This window comes from Theropithecus gelada, chromosome 10, assembly GCF_003255815.1.
Source record: "Theropithecus gelada isolate Dixy chromosome 10, Tgel_1.0, whole genome shotgun sequence".
Lineage (NCBI taxonomy): Eukaryota > Metazoa > Chordata > Mammalia > Primates > Cercopithecidae > Theropithecus > Theropithecus gelada.
This window is the reverse complement of record NC_037678.1, coordinates 24937825-24960513: the sequence shown is the minus strand read 5'-3', so window position 1 is coordinate 24960513 and position 22689 is coordinate 24937825. Positions and strand designations below refer to the sequence as shown.

Sequence of the window (22689 nt, the reverse complement as noted above, 5' to 3'; positions counted from 1 at the left end):
AGTATCCGGAGTGTGATGCAGAAGTACCTTGCAGAGAGAAATGAAATAACCTTTGACAAGATTTTCAATCAGAAAATTGGTAAGTCCTGCTTGTTCATTTGGCATACGGTAATTTCAGTGATGAAACTGGGCGATACTATAGTAATAAATGAATGCACCCTCCAGTGCTTTATATCCTCTATAGCTGCAGCTGGGAATAAAGGAAATTTCATGTAATTAATAAGGTATTTAATAATGACTTATATTCCTAGTAGCATAGTCTATTAATAAGCTCTTAGGAGATGGGTATTTCTAGGATTTTTACATGAAAACAGCATTGCTGAATGTAAGAAAATAGGATATTCCTTTCTTTTCTTTGCGTCTTGCCTGCCTCATATGGTTACTGAGGTGGTTTGCTGGGGAGCTGTTTGTAATAGCTGTAAAATTATTTTATGACTGGAGGAAATTACTTTATGAAAATTCCAAGAAATTAAACTTCCCTAGAACTCAATTTGTGCTCTGTTTCCATGATTAACAGACATAGACTGATAGATCCCTTTAAGACTGTGTATCCTTCGAGATAATTCTGGGCTTGCCCTTTTGTTTGCTGATGAGGAGATGTAGACACAGGGAGGTGGCGTGACTTGTTCTAATTCCCAGTTCTCCTTCTTCTTTATTCCGATAATAAAATAGTAACCAGTAAATAATAAAATAATTACGAGTAGAAGCTGGTGCAGAAATCTTTGGATTTTGGTAAACCACTTTATCTGGTTTACAAAAATTAACCTGTCTGTGAAGGTGGTCTTTGGTAGATACAGCTTCTTTGATCACCCATGAAGTACAATGGGGAAGGTGGACAGAGTGGTTTGGAGAAGTAGATGACGTGTGGTCTGTCTGTGCCTGAGCACTGTGTGTGGAAAGCGATTGGTCTTTGCCATATAGAGATATTTCATCCTGCTCCTCAGGAGCTGGTTGGGGAACAGATAAGTTAAAAGAGTTTGGCTTTCATTTTGTTAGTTCTCATGGCTTCTCATTATTTTCATGGTGTGTGGTTACTATAAGCTACACAGATGTTCTCCTTTGCTTCTGATTTTGTACTAAAAAACAAAATAAAGCTGGTGATAACAAGAGAGAAACTCTGTATCTCCGGGAGCGGAGGGAAAAAGGAATTATCTCTTTATTTGCTAGTTAAAAATTTTTTAATTTCTTTTTGTGGATTTATTGAGGTATATTTCACATAGCATACAATCGCCACATTGAAAGTAAACAGTTGAGTGACTTTTTGTGTATTCACCGTCATACAACCATCTGCACTGCCTAATTTTAGAATGTTTTTATCACCCCCAAAAGAACTTGTACCCATTAGCAGTCCTTCTGCCTTCTACCCTCCCTCAGCTCCTGGCAACCACGAATTGAGTTTCTGCCTCCATGGATTTGCTTGTGTTGGCCGCGCCACATGAAGGGAATCACACACTGTGTGGCCTTTCGCACTGGGTTTCTTCAGCATAATGCTTTCAAGGTTCGTTCTGGTGGTAGCACGGATCAGAACTTCAGTCTGCTTTCCCTTCAGCTCTCATTCCAGTTTCTGAAATGCATCGAGGATTCTTCTTTTTGTTTTCTGTTCTTCTCTCTCCCTACTGTGGCTCCTTTCCTGTCTACAATCCCCCTAAACATACATACAGCCCCCAAAACATGTATTTCCCGTTGCTTGGATTAAAACCTTACCAGACCCTGGCACCGGGAGGCTCTGACCTGAGCACCCATTGGCGTTAGTGTGGCCCAGTATCTCAGCTGCACAGAGCGTTCCCTGAGAGCAGCCTCACCGGGCGCTGATGGGCTCTGAATCTTATCTGAAGTTGTTAAACATTGTTTAAATAAATACTTTCTTCTCTTGCCTTCAATTCGTGAGCTTGGATGTGGTCAGGAGAAGCCAAGTTTGATGGAGGCTTAGGGAGAGCGCACACCGCCATCTGTAATTACGTTTTGACAGAGCTGTGTGGTGGTGTTGGCCTGCTCCCCATTTTTCTCTGTAGTAGTCTCAGGGATTGAGACTGGTCTCAATTTCTCTGCCTGGTCTCAGGGATGGGGGAGAGTGGAAGGTGGGCCATGGTGGGAGTAAATGTGTCTGACACTCCAGGTCTTCCTTTTCCAGGTTCCATTCGCGCCTTCCAGCACTGACTCCGTGCGTTCCTGCCTTACTCTTTCCCCTCGCCATCTTTCCGTCCCTCTCCCCTCACTGCTTTCTGGTCCTCTTGTTCTGTTTCACCCTCTTACCTGCCTACCCATCTGCTCCTTTTCCCTCTTTGCTTACCTCCCAAGCTCCCTGACACATAGGATCTCCATAGGGCTTGGGGACTGCCCTCCAATGTGTGCTGTGGGCAGTTGGTAAAAATGGTTTTCAAAATGAAAACCATAGAAGTCTTTAATTTACTTGGCCTCTGAGGCATTGCCGAACTGGCAGATTGTTTGGCTACACCCTGAAGTGCCTGTTATTTCATTACTTTTTATCTATAAAAGTAGGGATAATAATAGTTCTGGTCCATGAGGCTGTTGAGAGGGTTTAGCTAGCGGTGTCCATGAAGCCCTTAACACGACAATTGGCTATCAGCAGATGCTCAGTGAATAGAAGCTAATTGTTTATGTTAAAAATTTTCAACATACAGAAAGTAGACTAGAATAATTAACCCCATATGTATGTATATGTATGTGTGTGTGTGTGTGTATATATATTTACATCACCTAGATTTGATATATTTCACCATCTTGCTATACTTTGTTTTCCCATCCCGTCTTTTTTTGCGGTTACTGAATTAACAAAGCAGTCACAGCATTTTGTCCTATATGCAGCCCTAAAAAATACGCATGCTTTCTTATACAGCCGCAATACCTTTATCCCAAACATGAAATTTATCATGATTCTTAGTGTACTCTAATACTGAGTTTATTGTCAGATTTCTCTGATTGACTTAAAAATGTTTGTTTGTTTTTAACTTTTGGTTTGAATCAGGATTCAAATACTGTTCTTGTATTGTAATTGGTGATAATATTTCTTGTAATCTAGACAGTTCCCCAAACATTGCCCCTGCCAGCACATGTACAGGTAATTAACTTACCAAAGAAACTGGGTCCTATGTGTTGTAGAATGTTCCGTGTTCTGGGCTTTTCTGTCTGCTTCTTAATGGTGTCATTTAAAAATTATTTATGTATTTATTTTTTGGGGACAGAGTCTTGCTCTGTCACTCAGGCTGGAGTGCAGTGGCACAATCTCTGCTCACTCCAACTGCCACCTCCCAGGTTCAAGCAGTTCTTGTGCCTCAGCCTCCTGAGTGGCTGGGATTACAGGCGTGCACCACCACACCCAGCTAATTTTTTTTTTTTTTCTCCCCAGTAGAGACAGGGTTTCGCTATTTTGGCCAGGCTGGTCTCAAACGCCTGGCCTCAAGTGATCTGCCCGCCTCGGCCTCCCAAAGTGCTGGGATTATAAGCGTGAGCCACCATGCCTGGCCTTTAATGGTATCATTTAAATTATACTTGTGTTTCCTACATGTCCTATAAATCGAGAGTTCGCTCTAACAGCTTAATGAGGTTTAGCCTCAGCTGCTTTTTGGCAGGAGCGCTTTATAGGTGGTGCTGTGTACGTCGCAGCAGGAGGCACATGCCACTTAGGGTCTCTGTAGTCAGGTCTCTAAAGTGGGCTCAGATGCGGTCGGTGTCAGTTTCTCATTGACAATCATTGTCTCAATCAGTTATTTTGTTAGGGACCAACTTAACTAATGTTCATTAAGACATGTAATTTCTATATAAGCATGAGGATAAAAGTAGCTGGCACTTAACCCCTTTCTTCTGAATACTGGCAATTAAAAACAAACAGTGGAGTTTATTAGGGACTTACAAAATGGTGAGTTTTCTAAATACATGATTCCTTCTGCATTGATTACTTTGATTCCTCAGTGAGAGGATATTTAGTTGCCTTTAAATATAGTTTAATTAGAAAGGCAGGTGTGTCGGTGCAACCCCATGACCCTTGCCTCGTGGTATTTCCCCCATGCATAACATGGCTGAAAGAGATTCTGCAGGTGGAATTAAGATGATTGTCCGAGTGACCTTAATCTACTCACGTGTGCCCTTTAGAAGCAGCGTTTCCTCAGGCCAACAGAAAGGAGGAAGTCAGAAAGATACGAAGCTCAGGAAAGATTCCACACACTGTTGCTGGCTTTGCAGGTGGAGGGCGTGTGGGTGCTCCCTAGAAGCTGAGAGTGGCCCTGGCTGGCAGCAGCGAGGAAACAGTCACCTCCATCCCACAACCGCAAAGCACAGAATTCCATCCGTAACTGGAATGGGTTTGGAGGCAGATTCCTACTCAGAGCCTGTAAACAAGAACCCAGGCTGACCGACACCTTGAATTTGTCCTGGTGAGACCCTAAGCAGAGAGCCCAGTGGAACCCATCCATGCTTCTGACCTACAGAACTGTGAGATGATACGTGGGTGTTGTTTTTAAGTCACTAAGTTTGTGGTGATTTGTGGCATAACGTGAGAAAACTAATACAGCAGGCGAAATCTCCATTCATTGTTTTTAATTGCCATTATTCAGAATAAAGGGATTACGTGACAGTTACTTTTATATCCTTATCCTTATAAAGAAATTATATCTTAATAAATATTAGTTAAGTTGATCCCTAACTTGCTGCCAGTAAAACTTACACATTTAGATATTGACGCAGTATCTTTGGTTTTAAGGGGATACTGGTTATTGAATAGACAGGAAAATCATTCTATCAGTTATAGTTAAGATTCTTTTGTGACTTACAGGCTTGAGCCAATGCGCCCAGCCCCCAAATCAATACTTAATACATGGTGTATGTAAATGTCATTCTCATGTATAAAGAACATGGTGATTAATGTAATATTATATCACATACTGCCATTAAAGGCATTTCCTTTTATAATACTGACTTCAGAGCTCAGTCCCCAGTTTAAATAGTAATCTTTTTCAATTTGTGTGAAATAATTTGGTGTCTGATATATAGACACAAAAACTTGCAATTTTTACTTTTTTTTCCTTTGGGAGACAGAGTCTTGCTCTGTCACCCAGGCTGGAGTGCAGTGGCGCGATTTCAGCTCACTGCAACCTCCGCCTCCCCGGTTCAAGCAACTCTCCTGCCTCAGCCTCCCAAGTAGCTGTGATTACAGGCACATGCCACCATGCCTGGCTAATTTTTCTATTTTTTTTTTTAAGTAGAGATGGGATTTCACCACGTTGGCCTGGCTAGTCTCAAACTCCTGACCTTGTGATTCACCCACCTTGGCCTCCCAAAGTGCTGAGATTACAGGTGTGAGCCACCTTGCCTGGCCCTGCAATTTTTACTTTTTAAAAAATGACTTGTCCGGGTGTGGTTGTAATCCCAACACTTTGGAAGGCTGAGGCAGGACGATCACTTGAGGCCGGAAGTTTGAGACCAGCCTGGGGACAACACAGTGAGACCCCGTCTCTATAGAAATTTAAAAATAAAATTAGCTGGGTGTGGTGGTGCAGGCCTGTAGTCCAAGCTACTCAGGAGGCTGAGGTGGGAGGATTTCTTAAGACTTGGATTTCAAGGCCTTAGTGAGTCGTGGTTGCACCAATGCTCTCCAGCTTTGGCAATACAGCAAGACTCTGTCTCAAAAAACAACCCTCAGAATGCAAAACTACTATATGCCATTTACCCATTATAAATGTATTATGTGATGATTTTGGTAAATTTCTACAGTTGTGCACCCATCACCACAATACAATTTAAAAACATTTCCATGCCTCCAAAAGATCCCTCCTGCCCATTTGTCGTTACTCTGCTCCCAGCCTCAGCCCCAAACACTCATCTGTCTGTCTCTCTCTATCTGCCTTTTGTTAGACATTTCATAAAAATGGAATTATACGGTATGAAGTCTGTAGTCTCTTGCATCCGGCTTCTTTAACTTAGCATAAGGTTAAGTTAATCCATGTCGTGTGTATCTGTACTTCATTCCTTTTTTGTTGCAAAATAGCATTCCATATTATAGACAGAGCACACGTTTTTTGTTTTGTTTTGTTTTGTTTTGAGACAGAGCCTTGCTCTGCTACCCAAGCTGGAGTACAGTAGCTCGATCTCTGCTCACTGCAACCTCTGCCTCCTGGGTTCAAATGATTCTTGTGCCTCAGCCTCCTGAGTAGCTGGGATTACAGGTGCATGCCACCACACCCAGCTAATTTTTGTATTTTTAGTAGAGACGAGATCTCACTATGTTGCCCAGGCTGGTCTCGAACTCCTGGACCTCAAGCGATCTCACCTCGGCCTCTCAAAGTGCTGGGATTACAGGCGTGAGCCATGGTGCCCGGCCTACAGAGCACACTTTCTTCATTCAGCAGTTGATAGGCATTTGGATTATTTCCACTTTTTGCCTGTTTATGGAGCAGTTATTGCCACTTTTTGCTTATAGAGCAATGCTACTATAAACATTTGTGTACAAGTATTTTATGGACATATATTTTCATTTCTCTTGAGTCTTTACCAAGAAGTGGAATTGCTGGGTTGTATGGCAAATTTGTGTTTAACTTTTTAAGAAATTACCAAATTGCTTTTCAAAGTGCCTGTACTGTTTTACATTCCCACTGTCAATTTATGAGCATTCCAGGTTTACTATATCCTCGTCAATACTTGTTGTCATCAGTCTTTTTTATATCCATCTGAATGGATAGGAAGTGGTATCTTATTGTGGTCTTGATTTGTATTTCTTCAATAGCTAATGATATTAAACATGTTTGTGCTAATTAGTTATTTGTATATTTTCTTTAGTAAAATGTCTATTTAAATCTTTTACCCATCCTGAAAGTTGGATTCTCTTTATTTATGTTATTTGTTGTTTATGTATGATTTACAAATGTTTTCTTCTGGTTGGTGGCTGGAATCCAGTCTCTTTCATTTTCCTAATGGTGACTTTTGAAGCACAGGTTTTAATTTTGAAGTCCAATTTATACATTTTTTCTTTTATGACTCATACTTTAGTGTCTTTTTTTTTTTTTTTTTGAGATGGAGTCTCGCTCTGTCACCCAGGCGGGAGGGCAGTGGTGCAATCTGGGCTCACTGAAACCTCCGCCTCCCAGGTTCGAGCGATTCTTCTGTCTCAGCTTCCAGAGTTGCTGGGATTACAGGTGCATGCCACCACGCCCAGCTAATTTTTTGTATTTTAGTAGAGATGGGGTTTCACAGTGTGACCCAGGCTGGTCATGAACTCCTGAGCTCAGGAAATCCACCCGCCTTGGTCTCCCAAAGTGCTGGGATTACAGGTGTGAGCCACTGAGCCCGGCCTTTAGTGTCATATTTAAGAGCTTTTTGCCTAACAAATTCGCAAAGGTTTTCTTCTAGTAGTTTTATTGTTGTAGCTCTTATATTTCGGTCTGTGGTTGATTTTGAGTAAATTTTTGTCTATGGTGTAAGGCAAGGTCTAAATATATCTTTTTTGCATGTGGATATCCGATTTTTTATTTCTCATTAAATTTATTCCCAAGTATTTTAATCTTTTTGATGCTGTTGTGAATGGAATTGTTTTCTTTATTTTAATTTTGGTTGTTCTTTGCTAGTACATGGAGATAGAAGGAGTTTTTTTGTAGTGATCTTGTATCCAGTGATCTTTCTGAACTGGTTTATCAGTTCTAGTAAGATATGTTTGCATGTGTGTGTGTGTGTGCGTGTGTGTGTGGGTATGTGTATTCCTGAGGATTTTTTATGTATGGAATCCTATCTGAATAAAAAGAGTTTTACTACTTTGTTTCCAGTTTGGTGTCTTTTATTTCCTTTCAATTTTTACTTTTCACTTTAATTTCTTAAATGTTTTTTAAGTTGATCTCAAACATATTTAGCATGGTTTCAAAGAACATTTATCTAGAAAGAATACATAAATTATATTTGACATTTAGGGCCAAGGCATAAGAAATGTACTTGCTGTGGGCTTTGAAAGCAAAGGTGTGTGTTTCATTATAAAAAATAATGCATTGATAAAAACAGAAGCTACTACCTTTAAAAGTCCTTTTTTCACACACACACACAAAAATTCTGAGCAGTCTCTATCATAATGAAGATGGATGTAGATATACCATAGATGCTTATTTTAAAAATTTGGTAATTACAAAAAAACCCCAAATACTAAAAAACATAAAACATTTTAGGATCACTTGGTTTTTTTGTCAGTTTCAATGAATAAAGTTGCCAATCGATTTCATAATTTGTAAAATTATTGCTTGACATGTTTAATTATCTAAAATACAACACATAGATGGTTAAAAGCTGAAAACATGTATAAGTCAGCAGCTTTGGATTCAATGGTTAAGGTTAAATTTTAGCAAGTAGAGCCCTCTTGCATAAGGTTGTAGACAGGGAAATGTTATCCTGGGAACCAACTTCAACTTTGTTTTCCTCTGTGTTCCTACCTTTGTTTGGAAGTGTTTGTTTCTGTCACAGTGAAGGGCCTCCCTGACAGATCCCCTGATTGACAGTGACACAGTCAGTTCCCACCCTGCCTTATCTATAAGATTTTTCTAACCAGAGCAACCACAGCCTCAGAGGAGAAAAACCTGGGGCCCTATTCAATTCTGCATCCATTATCCATGCCTTTGTGGAGACTTTTTGTGAGGGAAGGAGTTAAAGAGGCGTGTAAACTTTCAAACAGCACAGACCAACACTGGACTAAGCACAGCTAATTGGATTTTCTGTTGAAGAGGCAGTGAAGTGACGGGGTGCAAGCAGTAAGGGGAGCCTGGGTGACTTAGGGTCACAGCCTCTGCGCAGTTTCAACTTAGGTTTCCTAATAAAAATGCTGCCCAGAGAGGAAAGACACTAGGGGAGAGGAAAAGCTATTACTTACAAACCTACTGGCAGGGCGGTCTTTTCAGCTGACTTCATTATCTGTGTTGGACTAAACAAGTCTGGGCATCAGCTCCTGGTGCTGGATTCTGCCCAGGCTGGGAGCTGCCACATGCCCCCACAGTGCAGCCTCTGTGGCTCTGAACATTTGGGACATCTGAGCGTTTTGGGTTAAAAAGGATAAAAAGAGGAGAAAAAGGCTAAACCAGTTCTATGGGAAAATTTGGTTATCTTTTTTTTTTTTTTTTTTTTAAACCCAGCTTAGTAGGGCTGGTTTTCCTTCATAAAATTATCATTCAAGTTCAAAGACCAGCCATAATTATCATCGCCCCACCCAAAAACAATTCAGAAAAGCTGCATTTTACTGGAAAAGCACAATCCTTTAACATCTACTAATCACTGGAAACTGGAGGATCGCTGATTTGCCAGCTAGCAAATATATTATCTTTTTTTTTTTTAAATGTTATTTATTTATTTTTTGAGACGGGTCTCGTTCTGTGGCCCAGGCTGGAATGCAGTGGTGCAATCTCAGCTCACTGCAGCCTCAACCTCCTGGGCTCAAGCAGTCCTCCTACCTCAGCCTCCCGAGTAGCTAGGACTACAGGCCACAGGCACATGCCAACATGCCTGGCTAATTTTTGTATTTTTTGTACAGACAAGGATTTGCCATGTTGCCCAGGCTGATTTTGGACTCCTACGCTCAAGAGATCCACCCACCTCAGCCTCCCAAAGTGCTGGGATTACAGGTGTGAGCCACTGGGCTCGGCTATCCACTGGCAATCCACCGGCCTTAGCCTCCCAAAGTGCTAGGATTACAGGCGTGAGCCACCAAAGCCCAGCCTTTAGTGTCATCCTTTAGTGTCATATTTAAGAGCTTTTTGCCTAACAAATTCGCAAAGATTTTCTTCTGTTAAATTTTTACTGCTTAATTTTCCCTGAGCTCTTCTGATTGTGTGATTGGAATACTATTAGTCTATAATTGGGTTTACTATTAGTTTAAGACAGTGATGCTACCTGTGTACTAGACACTTCAGTGAGTATTTTATGTGGTGGTAAAATAATATGATCAAGTTTGCACAACTCCCAAGTGGCAGAGCCAGAGTTGGAAGTCATCTGCTTTTTCTGCCTATCACCTGCAAAATTTAGTGTGGAAATTAGCATGCATATGAAGTTCTTTAAAAAAAAAAAAGACATATCAACTGTATAATTTTTATTTCCTATATAACGATACCAAAATCCAGGATTTGGCAGCTGTGCACAAAGATCTCTCTGTAGCTGGTCTACTTTATGTGCTTTGCTGAAGGGGACATTCAGTCAAATATGTTTGAGTCCTTCACTGGGAATGTCTCATTAAACAAAACGGCACATAGAGAAGACTGAGATAGAAGGCTCCCATCCCTAACCAGCTCACCCTGCAAAAGATGGGTAGCAAAGTATGTGTGGAAGCGCACAGACCTCTGGCATTCCAGTATTGAACAGTTGTTAAGTGTGTTTACTATCGCCAGGGAGCCCCTGAGATTCCCAGAAGAGCCTACTGGTCATTTTCCTGAGGCACGAATTTAAATCCTAAGGCAAATGTGGAGACACTACTGTCTTAGCCAAGAGGTAAGCCTTGCTGATCAGCCAGCCTCTGCAGCTAAACTCAACTTTGTAGCTCTGTCTCTGCCAGGGTCGATGTATTTTAGGAAAAAAAAAATTATATGCTCCAGCAATATTAGCAAATGTGGGATCTTAATCTATATTGCTAGAGAATGCCAAGGACCTATGAAGCATCACCTCTACTGGAAAAGTTCTCTGTAAACTTTTTGAACTGACAGTGGGGGACGGTGGGGCTGTTTTAGGATTTTAAGAGCCCTCAATTGGTTTTGAAATTCAAGGTGGTGGTGCATTGTCATAATATCTTCTGGTTTTAGCCTTTTTTGGAGATAGCTTTTCTGACGGTTTTACACCTTGTCTTTGATTTATTTTAGTATTTCTACTTCTAGTCAAAGTTAAAACCAAGAAATATAGAGATGTGCTATGGAGGTGATGGTTAAGCTTTGTTTGAAACTTGTTGCTAAACATTCAGTTGTTCGTTTAAGAAATTTAATTATGTGCCATACGTTTCTCCTAAGCACTGGGGAATCCCTTAGTGAGCAAAAGCAGAAATCCACACCCATTTGGAGCTAACTCCTCCTTCTTGGGGGAGAAAGATCCACAAATACATACTGCCCACAAGGGGGTAAATCTCAAGGAGGGTAGAAGAGCTGTGAAGAGAGGCAGGGAGCGCTGGTGCATGTGGCGGCTTTAAACAGGGCATTTTAAGAAGGTGCCGTTCATAAAGGACAATTGAGCAAAGTCCTCTGGGAGAGGAGGTGCCGAGCCCCTGTGGATTTATCTGGGGGGAGAGTACCCAGGTGAAGTGTTCAGCAGGGCAGGGCTGGAACCTCCCGGTTGAGGCACAACAAGGCCAGGGGGCTGCAGGGCAGGAAGTACAGTGGGAGTGGGGGTGGGGGTGGAGAGTGGCCAGGCCCTTGAGGCCCTTGTGAGGTTTTCTGCTCTTACTCAGAATGAGGTGGGACATGGGGAAGTTTGAGAGTTGGGATGGCATAATCTGACTCAAGTGCTCCTGGATCAGTCTGGCTGTTGGGGAGGCATGGGCGAGGGAGGCTGTGTTAGTCCTGTCTCATGCTGCTGTAAACAACTGCTTGAGACTGAGTAACTTATGAAGAAAAGAGGTTTAATTGACTCACATTTCCACAGGCCTAACAGGAAGCGTGACTGGGAGGCCTCAGGAAACTTACAGTCATGGCGGAAGGCAAAGGGGATGCAAGCACCTTCTTCACATGAAGGCAGGAGAGACAGAGGGAGGGAGGAAGGGGAGGGCGGGGGGCGGAGAGAGAGAGAGAGAGAGAAAGGCGAGGTGCCACACACTGTTAAACCATCAGATATTTTGAGAACTCACTCTCGAGAACAGCAAGGAGAAAATCCGTCCCCATGACCCAGTCACCTTCCACCAGGCCCCTCCTTCAACATTGGGGATTATAATTCAGCATGGGATTTGGGCATGGCTACACATCCAAACCGTTTCAGAGGCCTCTTAGAAAGCTAGAGGCTATGAGAGACGATGCTGGCCTTTGGACCATTGGGGTAGCCATGGAAGTAGAGAGAAGTCATGGATTTGTAAGAAATTATATTGCAGTACAAAAAAGGGTTGCGGGGAGAAGTGGTTTGCTGGGGACACTGTGTCCTCAGGTCTAAAGATAAAGGAGAGGTTCAGATAAGAGGTTGAGACTGTAGGGCGATGATGTTTATGCCTCTTGGCATTAAAGTAACTTGATTTGCACAGTGGGCCGTTTGCTGGAGTATTGTCATACCTCCTCTGCATTCTAGCTGGGGCTTTGAGGTCAGCATTAAGCTAAGAGCTTTGTCCTGAGGCTGATAGCTTTTTGCTAGATGAACAGAGAAGATTCTTACGGTTGTGAGTCAGGAGTGAAATCCCAGCTGGGACAGAGAGAGTCCTTCTAGGCCCCCAGAGAGTCTGTTTATAACATTGGAACACAAAAAGAGAAACTAGGACAACTTTTTAAAGAAGCAAATATTCTTACCTTGTATGATGCACTTACTTTCCAAAGAAATATATATATTTTTTAGTTTAAATCATTGTCAGCCTTTGGAGTTTGCTCTTTAGGAATTCATTTCCTTATCTTAAAATTTATGTCTATTTAAGAAGATTGAAATTAGTTGTTTTTGGCTTCTACTTTTCAGCCAGCAATTGAGTTCAGAATTGGTGACAGAAAAGAACTTGACGTGGAATAGCTTGCTGGGAACAGTGATTTTGGCCCTTTCTTTCATTGTTGCCTTTTAGTTTATTTTCAGAATATACCTGATTTCCTATTCATGAGGTACTAAATATAAGAATCCAGTGTTATTTACTTTTTCTTGTTTACTAATAAATGTGCTCTGTACTTGTACTCTTACTTTTTAAAACAATTTAATGGATATATAATACGCATTTCTATAATATGCATTTCCATAACTTCAAAAAGTATAGTCTTACCCTTTGAGTTCAACTTACCCCAGCCCTGGGCAGCCACTGATCTGCTTTCAGTCACAATAGATCACATTCAGCTTTTCTAGAACTTCATATAAGTGGATTAAACAGTACATGTTCTTTTGTGTCTGGTTTACGTTGCTCAGCATAATATTCTTGAGATTCTTCCATACTGCGTCTCCCGTATCAGGATTTTTTTCTTCTTTTTTGAGACGGAGTCTCGCTTTGTTGCCCAGGCTGGAGTGCAATGGCGCAATCTCGGCTTACTACAACTTCTGCCTCCCGGGTTCATGCGATTCTTGTACCTCAGCCTCCCGAGTAGCTGGAACTACAGGCACCCGCCACCACGCCTGGCTTATTTTTGTATTTTTAGTGGAGACAAGGTTTCGCCTTGTTGGCCAGGCTGGTCTTGAACTCCTGACCTCAGGTGATCCGCCCGCCTCGGCCTCCCAAAGTGCTGGGATTACAGGCGTGAGCCAACATGTCCAGCCAGGATTTTGTTTCTTTTTATTGCTGAATATTATTATTTTCTGTGCACTTAACACAGTTCACTTGTCTGTGGACACTGGAATTATTTCCAGTGTGGGGCAAGTATGAATAAAGCTGCCACAGGCATTTCTGCACAAGCCTTGTGAACATACACCGTCATTTCTCTTTGGTGAATACCTGGGAGAGGAATTGCTGGATCCTCTCTGATAGGTGCACAGACTTTACGCTTGTGATGTCTTTTTGAGGAATTGACTCACTTATCACAGTGAAATGTCTTTTATCCTGGCAATATATTGCTCTGGCATCCACATTGTCTAATATTGATTTAGTCCCTCCAGCTTTCTTGATGTTAGTGTTTGCATGGTACATCTCTTCTCCATTCTTTAATTTCAAAGTGTCTCTATTTAAAATGTGTTTGTTACAGGCAGACTCTGCTTGAGACTGTTTTTTAAACCCAGACTAACAATCTCTGTTATTTCATTATAATTTTTAGATCATTTGCAATTAGTTATCAAAACAGTTGGACTTAAGTCTCCCATCCTCCTGTTTTCTGTTTGTTCTTTTTCTTCCTTTTCCTGTTGTCTTTTGAATTGAATATACTTTGGTATGTTAGGTTGTTGCCACACTGGCTTATTAGCTGTACCTGTTCATTTCATTTTTTACATTTTTTTTTGGTGTTTCCAGGAACCTCAGCATCCCTGAACTCTTGATGCCTTCACCTCAGCAAGACCACCATGGTCTGCTTGGGTCCCCCTCCTAGCGCTGCAGTTCAGTGCAGTTGACCGCTATACTAAGGTACCTCTAGGCCAAGAGCCAGCCCATCCTGGGATCCTCCTGGTTTATTTTCCTTCTCTGAAAGACCGCAGCCCTTTCCATGTCTGAAAACAGTTATTTTATGGAACTTTTCTGTCCAGCTTCCCGGTTGTTCATGTTGAGAGATTAAGTCTGGTCCTTATTGTTGTATTATGCCCTTGAAGCATAATTTCATTTTTGAAATAAAGTATTTGGCTCTTGGTGGGAAAATCTGATAAATATTTGAAACTGAGACACCCTGTAAAATCCTAGACAGATAGCACCTTTGTTACAACTTCATGGTGCAACACAAACATGATGGTTGGCATCCAGGTTACCCATAACAGCACAGGTTAGACTAAGAAGCTTTAGAAAAGGCTGTATCCGTACAGTTTGGGGTGACAATGACAGTTATTGAGCCCTTGGTGCTTAGTGCTCTATATATGTGGTCTCATTTCGTCTTCAGAGTGACCCTGTGCGGGTCGTTCTTGGCCCCCTTTTACAGGCGAGGAGCCGAGCCTCAGAGGTGAAGGGATTTGCCTGGTGTCTTGCACATAGTGGTGGGCTGAGCTGGAGTCTGCCACACTCCAAGCTAAAGCTTTTGACCACTGTACTAAGCTGAGTAAGGAGTTTGTTTGTTTTTTGAGAAAGAGTCTTGCTCTGTTGCCCAAGCTGGAGTTTAGAGGCGAAATCATAGCTCACTGCTGCCTCGAACTTCTGGACTCACGCGATCGTCCCATCTCAGTGTCCAGGGTAGCTAGGACTACAGGCACACACCATCATACCTGGCTAGTATTTTTTTTTTTTTTTTTGTAGAGATAGGATCTGGCTGTTGCCCAGGTTGGTTTCGAACTCCTGGCTTCAAGTGATCCTCCTATCCTAGCCTCCCAAAATGCTGGGATTATGAGCCACTGAGCCAGACCAAACTAAGTTTTTGAAATGTCTTAAGGGGCAGCAGCAGGTTAAGTGGTGCTGGAACGTCCATGAAGTGGTTGGTTTCTTCCTGAGGTAGCCACTTGTTGCCAGGAGAAAGCATTATGATTCATTTCCCACAAAAAGTGGTTCCCTCTCCCCCTTCTCTCTTCCTTTACTCTCTCCTGCTCCCCACATTCCTTCATCTTTTTGTGTGTGTGTGTGGTTTTAAGGAGCGGAGAGTTTAATAGGCAAGAAGGAAGGGGGAAGGAAGAAGCTCCCCTGTACAGAGACAGAGGGAGGGGCGCTCCAAAGCCAAGAGAGGGAACCCCAAATGGGGCAGAGACCAGCCAGGTGTATATAGAGAAAGGCTGGAGGAGGTGCTGTCGGTTTTGCACAGGGCTCAGGGGATTGGTTTGACCAGGCCTGTCTTTCACATAGCCCGAGGCAAAAGCTGGCCCTCCCACTCTAGCCTTTTAATATGCAAATACAGGGCGCCCTGATGTTCTACACACGTGGGGATGTGCGGGGGCCATCAGGTTGCCAGGAACGTGGGGCAAGGGCAGGAAGGCGGCGGTGATTGTCCTGTTGGGTGGACCTAGTTTCTAATGGCCTGTATTTGGATATCAAAGGTTGCCAGCCTGATTCTAAGAACAGGGGCTTTACAAGAAACTTTTCCCAAGATGCTTTAAAAAAGGAAAACGTCCCAAAACTTTTCCTCCCTATCTGCCTAAAATAATTTCTTAATAACTCCTACAACGTTCCCCCTTGTCGAGTCGCCATACTAACTGCTGTTGGAGGGTTTTGGGTGACGACTCTTTCTGGCTACTTCCTGCGGAAAAAGGGTGTTGTGGGGAACAGAGCTAAGGTTCCTCCTGGGGCCGATCACGGTCCTCGGAAGAATGGCATGTCCATGTGTTGTTCAGTTGATAGCACCATTTGGAGTTTGATTGCTTCTAGGTAAGAAGAAACAATTTGAGTTGTAGTGTTGTGTATACAGTGTCCAAATATCAATACAAGACATATAAGTAAGAGAGGGATTAATAAAGGAGTTAAAGAATTCCATAAAGAAGACTGCAATTTATTAAAGAGGGATTGTAGCCACTCGGGGCTGAAGCCGGCATTTTCCCTAAGCCTGTCAATAATTTTGATTTGATTTTTAAGTACCTGTAGATTTTCCTTTACTATACTAGAGGTGTTAATCCAAAAGCAGCATGTTTCATTTAAAAGTGCATCGCTAGACCCAATAAAAAGTCCTAGCAGACTTAGTGATAGTAAAACTTTCATGCTTCCTTTTTGTTAGTAAATGTTATCCCTGCTATAGGGATAATAATTAAGCGAAATATGACAGCGATGGAAACTTTCTGTCCAGTATTTCAGCTAGAAGGTGCTACTGTATATAACCCTATTGCAAATAGTAGAGTGAGGACAGCAGTTCCCACAAGTGTGGTGTGGTAGGTAATTTCCATCTAAAATTTTACTCGCCAACATATAGAGTTCCCCTGTGGGGGTCTGTGAAGTTCCTTGGTTTTATTTTCCCAAACAAAGAAACCTCTGGGTTATGGTAACTTCCGTTACCTGACAGAATTTGCAAGATAATTGCCCAGAATTAGTATATTGATTCACATTTTTACATTACCCATCCCTGTTTTTCTTTTTTTTTTTTTCAAGCTGCAGAAGATCACCACTTGATTCACAGGAATAGGCAGGGTTAGTCTAAATGTAGGCAGAAAGCTTAAAAACAATTAATGAGACTAGGATTTAATGACAAATGTATGATAACCTTTGGAACAAAATTTTTCTCTCCAGTCCTCATGTTTGGTAAAAACGAATTATGAATAAACGTTAGTTTTATACTTTTGGCCTGATTATTTGCATAAAGGGTGGCAAGAATGGTTATTTTTACATGGGCCTTTTGGATTAGCTTTGATGAGACTCTATTCCACAAGGAATCTTAGATAAGACCCTTAAAGCCCAGCCATGGGTTTGTATCCTCAAATACCTGTGAGTTGGGTGATCCTCTCCTCTTGAGGTCCCAGGATAAACCGGGAGCTCCCAGACCTGTTAGAAAGTGACATTCTTTACTGACCATGGGTTAGGAACCCTGTGCAGAGACTGTATAGACAAGGTATGAGGCCAGTTCTCGCCAACGGGCTTTTATTGGCTGTACATGTTAAGCTTGATTCCTTGAAGGGAAACACACTGTTTCAGTTGAAGCCTTGGTAAAATAACCAGTTTTTCCAACTGTGTCCTGTTGACATCCTTTGCCTTTTTTTTTTTAAATCCCTCTTGTCTTTGTCAAAATAGCAGTAAGATCACCAGCAGAAGAGAATGAAATCAAAACTGACCCCACTTGAATTCATGAAACCACAGAATGTTAGGCCTAAGTGAAACTTGAGAGTTTACCCCCTTCATTTGATTGATGAGGAAACTAAGGAGCACTGGCAGGAAGTAAGTTGGTAGAACCATACAGCTTGTTGGTGTGCAGCAGGCGCTGGAATGCAGGGAACACTGACCTTGGGTGGGATGCGGGGATCAGCTCCCTCAGCATGAGGGTATCAGCCAGATCCCAGCGTCTGCTGTGCAGTGGGATCATGAAGAGCCACGACCTGAAGGAGACCGAGTAGCGCTTACTTAGATTAGTTGTTTGGGGACATTTCTTTGAGGATGTGATCAGGGGATCATGGGGAGCAGTGTCGTCATCAGCCGGGGCAGGAGAGAGGGCAGTGCATTTCAGAAACTACCAGAAGGCCCACACGGGCAGCACCCGATGAGAGAGAAGAGGGAGGCAGAGAACTGCGCAGGAGCCAAGGTTTTAAGTGTGATGGGAAGCTCTGGTGGGTTTTGACCAGGCCCGATGTATGTTTTAAGATCATTCTAGCCTCTTTATGAAGAATGAATTGCTGGGATCAGAGTGGGAACATGGAAACAGGAAGAAGAATCTGGTGACCCCTATCCCATTTAGGAAGTCGCCAAAGTTGCCTTTTGTCAGAGTAAAAGCATCAGAGATGCAAGAATGGGTGGCCTGGGATATGTTCTGGAGCCAGAACTGAATAAGGAAGAGAAGACTCAAGGAGAAGTTCAATGCCATAGTTTTGGAGTAACTGTATACATAGTTTCTATAATTCAGGGGAATAAATACATTCCATAAAGCATATTTTCTTTTCTTTTTGTTTTTTGAGGCAGGGTCTCATTTTGTAACCCAGGCTGGAGTACAGTGGCGCGATCTCGGCTCACTGCAAACTTTGCCTCCCGGGTTCAAGTGATTCTCCAGCCTCAGCTTCCTGAGTAGCTGGAAACACAGGTGTGTGCCACCACACGTGGCTAATTTTTGTATTTTTTGTAGAGACGGGGTTTCTCCATGTTGTCCAGGCTGGTCTCATACTCCCGAGCTCAAAGCAGTCTGCCTGCCTCAGCCTCCCAAAGGGCTGGATTATGGGTGTGGGCCACTGCGCCCGGCCATACTTTCTTAAGTTATTCAAAAATATAGAAGGAGAGGGGCTAGCTAATGCGCAGAAAGATGAAGTGACAAGACAGAGGGATGCAGCGGCTACGACGGAATCAGGCCTTCCTGATTTCCGCCTTGTAAGGCCCCACCTTTGGCTTGTGCTCCTCTGTCTCCTGCATCCTTGTTTGCACCTGTCCCTTCCCACAAGTAACCTCTGCACTTACTTGATGGCACAGCTTTGGTGCAGCCTTAGTGAGCCAGCTCGTTTCAGTTCTGTTGTTCATTTCATAATGAATGATCATTTCTAGTGTAATGTGTTGCCGTTGCCTCTACCAGAACAGATCCAATACCTCACTAATTATCACCTCCCTGACCAGAAAAATGCAAACTAAGAAACCTGCACATCTGTATTCACGCATACACACATATGCATATGCACACCTGGTGTCCTTTCCTCCCTTTCTATTGACATTAATGACACCACTGTTCTCCAAGCTGTCCAGGATCCAAAGCTCTGAAGCCTCGCTGATGCCTTCTTGTCCTTGTCTCTCCTGCCCCATTATCCTCCATTCCCACCACAGCCACCTTAGTTATGCCATTAATGCCCTGACCCAGACAGTTCGGGACCTTCCTTCCTGGCTATCCTATTTTGATTTTTTTCTTTCTCCAGCCCTTTTGTTAAACTTTTAATTTTTGCTGGGAAGCATAGCCTCTGGCCAAGAATTAGGATCAGGCACTTCCAATCTCCAGCTCTTTTTCTGTTATCTGGCAGTCTGAAAACAGTCTTATCACGGTTTGATTGCATTCCGAAGCTTTCCTAAGCCCCCACTGCAGGGTGCGGTCAGCTTGTTCCTGTCACTCAGGTACCCAGAACTTGCCTCCATCTTTTTTTCCTCATCTCTTAATTTCAGCGTTCACTGTGAACATGCATCATGCTCCTGGCACCCTGCATCTGCTTTCACAGTCTGTCTCCCTCTGTGGAAGGCCACCTTCTTTCCTGTCCTCTTCACAAAGATTCACCATTCAGGGATTAGCTTAAAATCGTGATTTCTGGCTGGGTGCGGTAGCTCATGCCTGTAATTCCAGCACTTCGGGAGGCCGAGGCAGGCGGATCACGAGATCAGGAGATTGAGACCATCCTGGCTAACACAGTGAAACCCCGTCTCTACTAAAAATGCAAACAATTAACTGGGCGTGGTGATGGGCGCCTGTAGTCCCAGCTATTCAGGAGGCCGAGGCAGGAGAATGGCATGAGCCCGGGAGGCGGAGCTTGCAGTGAGCCGAGATCGGGCCACTGAGCTCCAGCCTGGGCAACAGAGCGAGACTCCGTCATAAAACAACAACAACAACAACAACAAAAACCCTGATTTCTGACTATGAATTATCTCTTTTGATGTTCCTGCTCTACTTATTGTCTGTAGCATTCACTGGGCGCTTACTGTGGAAAGTGTAATACTGTGAGGTGCCTCTTTAATGTTTCCCACCTCATCCTTGAGGTCAAAGCTCATCTCTGAGGCTATGTTCTCTTTGTAATTCTAAAGCTTCTAATCGAGTATTTTACACATTCTGAGGAATTGACTCTTCTTTTCTGGTTGACTTTCTGTTTCCGCACACAATGATTTCAACTGCCATTAGTATCAAACTGTTATTTGCAGCATTTAATATAAAGAGTGTATACTAGATGATGATTCTCTCTCTTTTTTTTTTTTTTTTTTGAGACAGAGTCTGGCTTTGTCGCCCAGGCTGGAGTGCAGTGGCACGATCTTGGCTCACTGCAAGCTCTACCCCCGAGGGTTCACGCCATTCTCCTGTCTCAGCCTCCCGGGTAACTGGGACTACAGGCGCCCACCACCATGCCTGGCTAATTTTTTGTATTTTTAGTAGAGACAAGGTTTCACCGTGTTAGCCAGGATGGTCTCCATCTCCTGACCTCGTGATCCGCCTGCCTTGGCCTCCCAAAGTGCTGGGATTACAGGCATGAGCCACCACGCCTGGCCTATGATGATTCTCTTAGTGTGAAGTCTTAGCCCACGCACCTGTCTCCAAGTCATCTTGCCGTAGGACTTGCAGATGTCTGTGCACTGTTGGGATGGGTGATAAGATGAATATCTGTGGAAGTAGAGGGATCCTTTGGGCAGCTGTTTGGAGTAGGGATCAGGGAATAGCAGCTGTGTCCACTGCCCTTCCCTTGTACTGGGAGCAGGAGGGAGTGTTCACCGATCAAGCCAACTTCATTTCCACAGGAGATATCCCCTCTTCTGGGAGGCTGTGAAGCCACTGGGTGTTACTTTCTTTAAAACATTCAGAGTGAACTCTCACTAGAGGTATTCACAACTTACCAGATGACTTTAAAAAAATACCTGTTATTTAATTGACAAATTACTATATTCAGTTGGCTATAAGTTAAAATGAATTGGGGCAAAATAATCACAGAAACCATCTGATTGCTCTAGCAAGTAGTCAATTTATATGCATTAGATTCCATAGTAAATATGAAAAGCAGCTCTAACCACAAGCTGGTTGGGGCGGCATAGCACCAGGCTGTGGGTGTGAGGATTGGTGCCCAGTCAGGGCTAACCTCTGCCCCCAATGGGTTGGCAGTGGCACCCATACCACCTCGTGTTCCACTGTTACAAGTTTAGTCTTTTGAGTCTTGAAGGCTTTTGATAACATTTTCACATTCTAATAGAAATATTCAGTGGGGTGGAGGTAGGCAGGCACTATTAGTATATAGGTGTTGACACCAAGTACCTATTTTGGGTAAGGTTAGGGACAGGGAAGAGGATGCAAGGGTCAGCTGGGGACAGGTGTCATGGCAGATAAGCGTCATATTGCAGAGTACCTTGGGGGAAGGAGAAGGAGTACAAATTCATAGTACCGACCTTCAGCCTTGCTCAGGGACTCCCGTGTTGGGGAGAAACAGTTTCTCCTCTAAAATCCTCAGGACTAGGCCCAAGAGCCGAGTTTTTATTTTTTATGAAACAATTGCCCACTTATACTGAAAACTATTCCCCAGCAGGCTTTTTGGCATTTGAAGCTTTCATCAAGCAGAGTATTATATAACTAATAAATACTGAGTATTGGAATTCCTGAGGCTGGATCCCTTAGCCCGGTGGCTGAAGGCTAACCTTCCCTGAGCCTCCTTGGCGTAATAAAGCATACCTTCCACCTCTTCCCTGTAGGAATTTGCTCTGCCTAAATTGAAGTCACACTCTTTCCTTATCTCAAGCCAAATTTCCTGCCTTTGAGCACTACTGGTTCATTCTTTCTCCTGACTCTATAGCCCATTAATCTCTCCAAGCCTAGCTTGCACTTAAAGTCTTCCTGAAACCATCTGTGACTGTGCCCCAACCATGCTGATCTTCCCTACTGCAACCGTGCCGGTCTTCCCTACCTCAACCGTGCCAGGCTTCCCTACCGCAACCGTGCGGGTCCTCCCTACCTCAACCGTGCGGGTCCTCCCTACCGCAACGGTGCTGGTCTTCCCTACCTCAATGGTGCCGGTCTTCCCTACCTCAACGGTGCCGCTCTTCCCTACCGCAACCGTGCGGGTCCTCCCTACCGCAACCGTGCCGGTGTTCCCTACCTCAACCGTGCCGGTCCTCCATACCGCAACCGTGCCGGTCTTCCATACCGCAACCGTGCGGGTCCTCCCTACCGCAACCGTGCCGGTCTTCCATACCGCAACCGTGCCGGTCTTCCCTGCCGCAACCGTGCCGGTCTTCCATACCGCAACCGTGCCGGTCTTCCCTGCCACAACCGTGCCGGTCCTCCCTGCCGCAGCCGTGCCGGTCTTCCCTGCCGCAACCGTGTGGGTCCTCCCTGTTGCAACCGTGCCGGTCTTCCCTGCCGCAACCGTGTGGGTCCTCCCTGTTGCAACCGTGCGGGTCTTCCCTACCTCAACGGTGCCGGTCTTTCCTACCGCAACCGTCCGGGTCCTCCCTACCGCAACGGTGCCGGTCCTTCCTGCCGCAACCGTGCGGGTCCTCCCTACCGCAACGGTGTCGGTCTTCCCTGCCGCAACCGTGCCAGTCCTCCCTGCCGCAACCGTGCCGGTCTTCCCTACCTCAACCGTGCCGGTCTTCCCTACCGCAACAGTGCCACTCTTCCCTACCGCAACTGTGCGGTTCCTCCCTACCTCAACCGTGCTGGTCTTCCCTAC

General features: G+C 43.8%; 1 protein-coding gene across 1 annotated transcript in view; it reads left to right on the top strand.

The window, feature by feature from the left end:
• GRK3 (G protein-coupled receptor kinase 3) overlaps positions 1-22689 on the top strand; it is a 160142-nt gene that overhangs the window by 42160 nt on the left and 95293 nt on the right. Inside the window, exon 2 of the mRNA XM_025400112.1 lies at positions 3-79. Within this exon, the coding sequence (XP_025255897.1) occupies positions 3-79 (77 nt within the window). The remainder of the gene's footprint in view (positions 1-2; positions 80-22689) is intronic.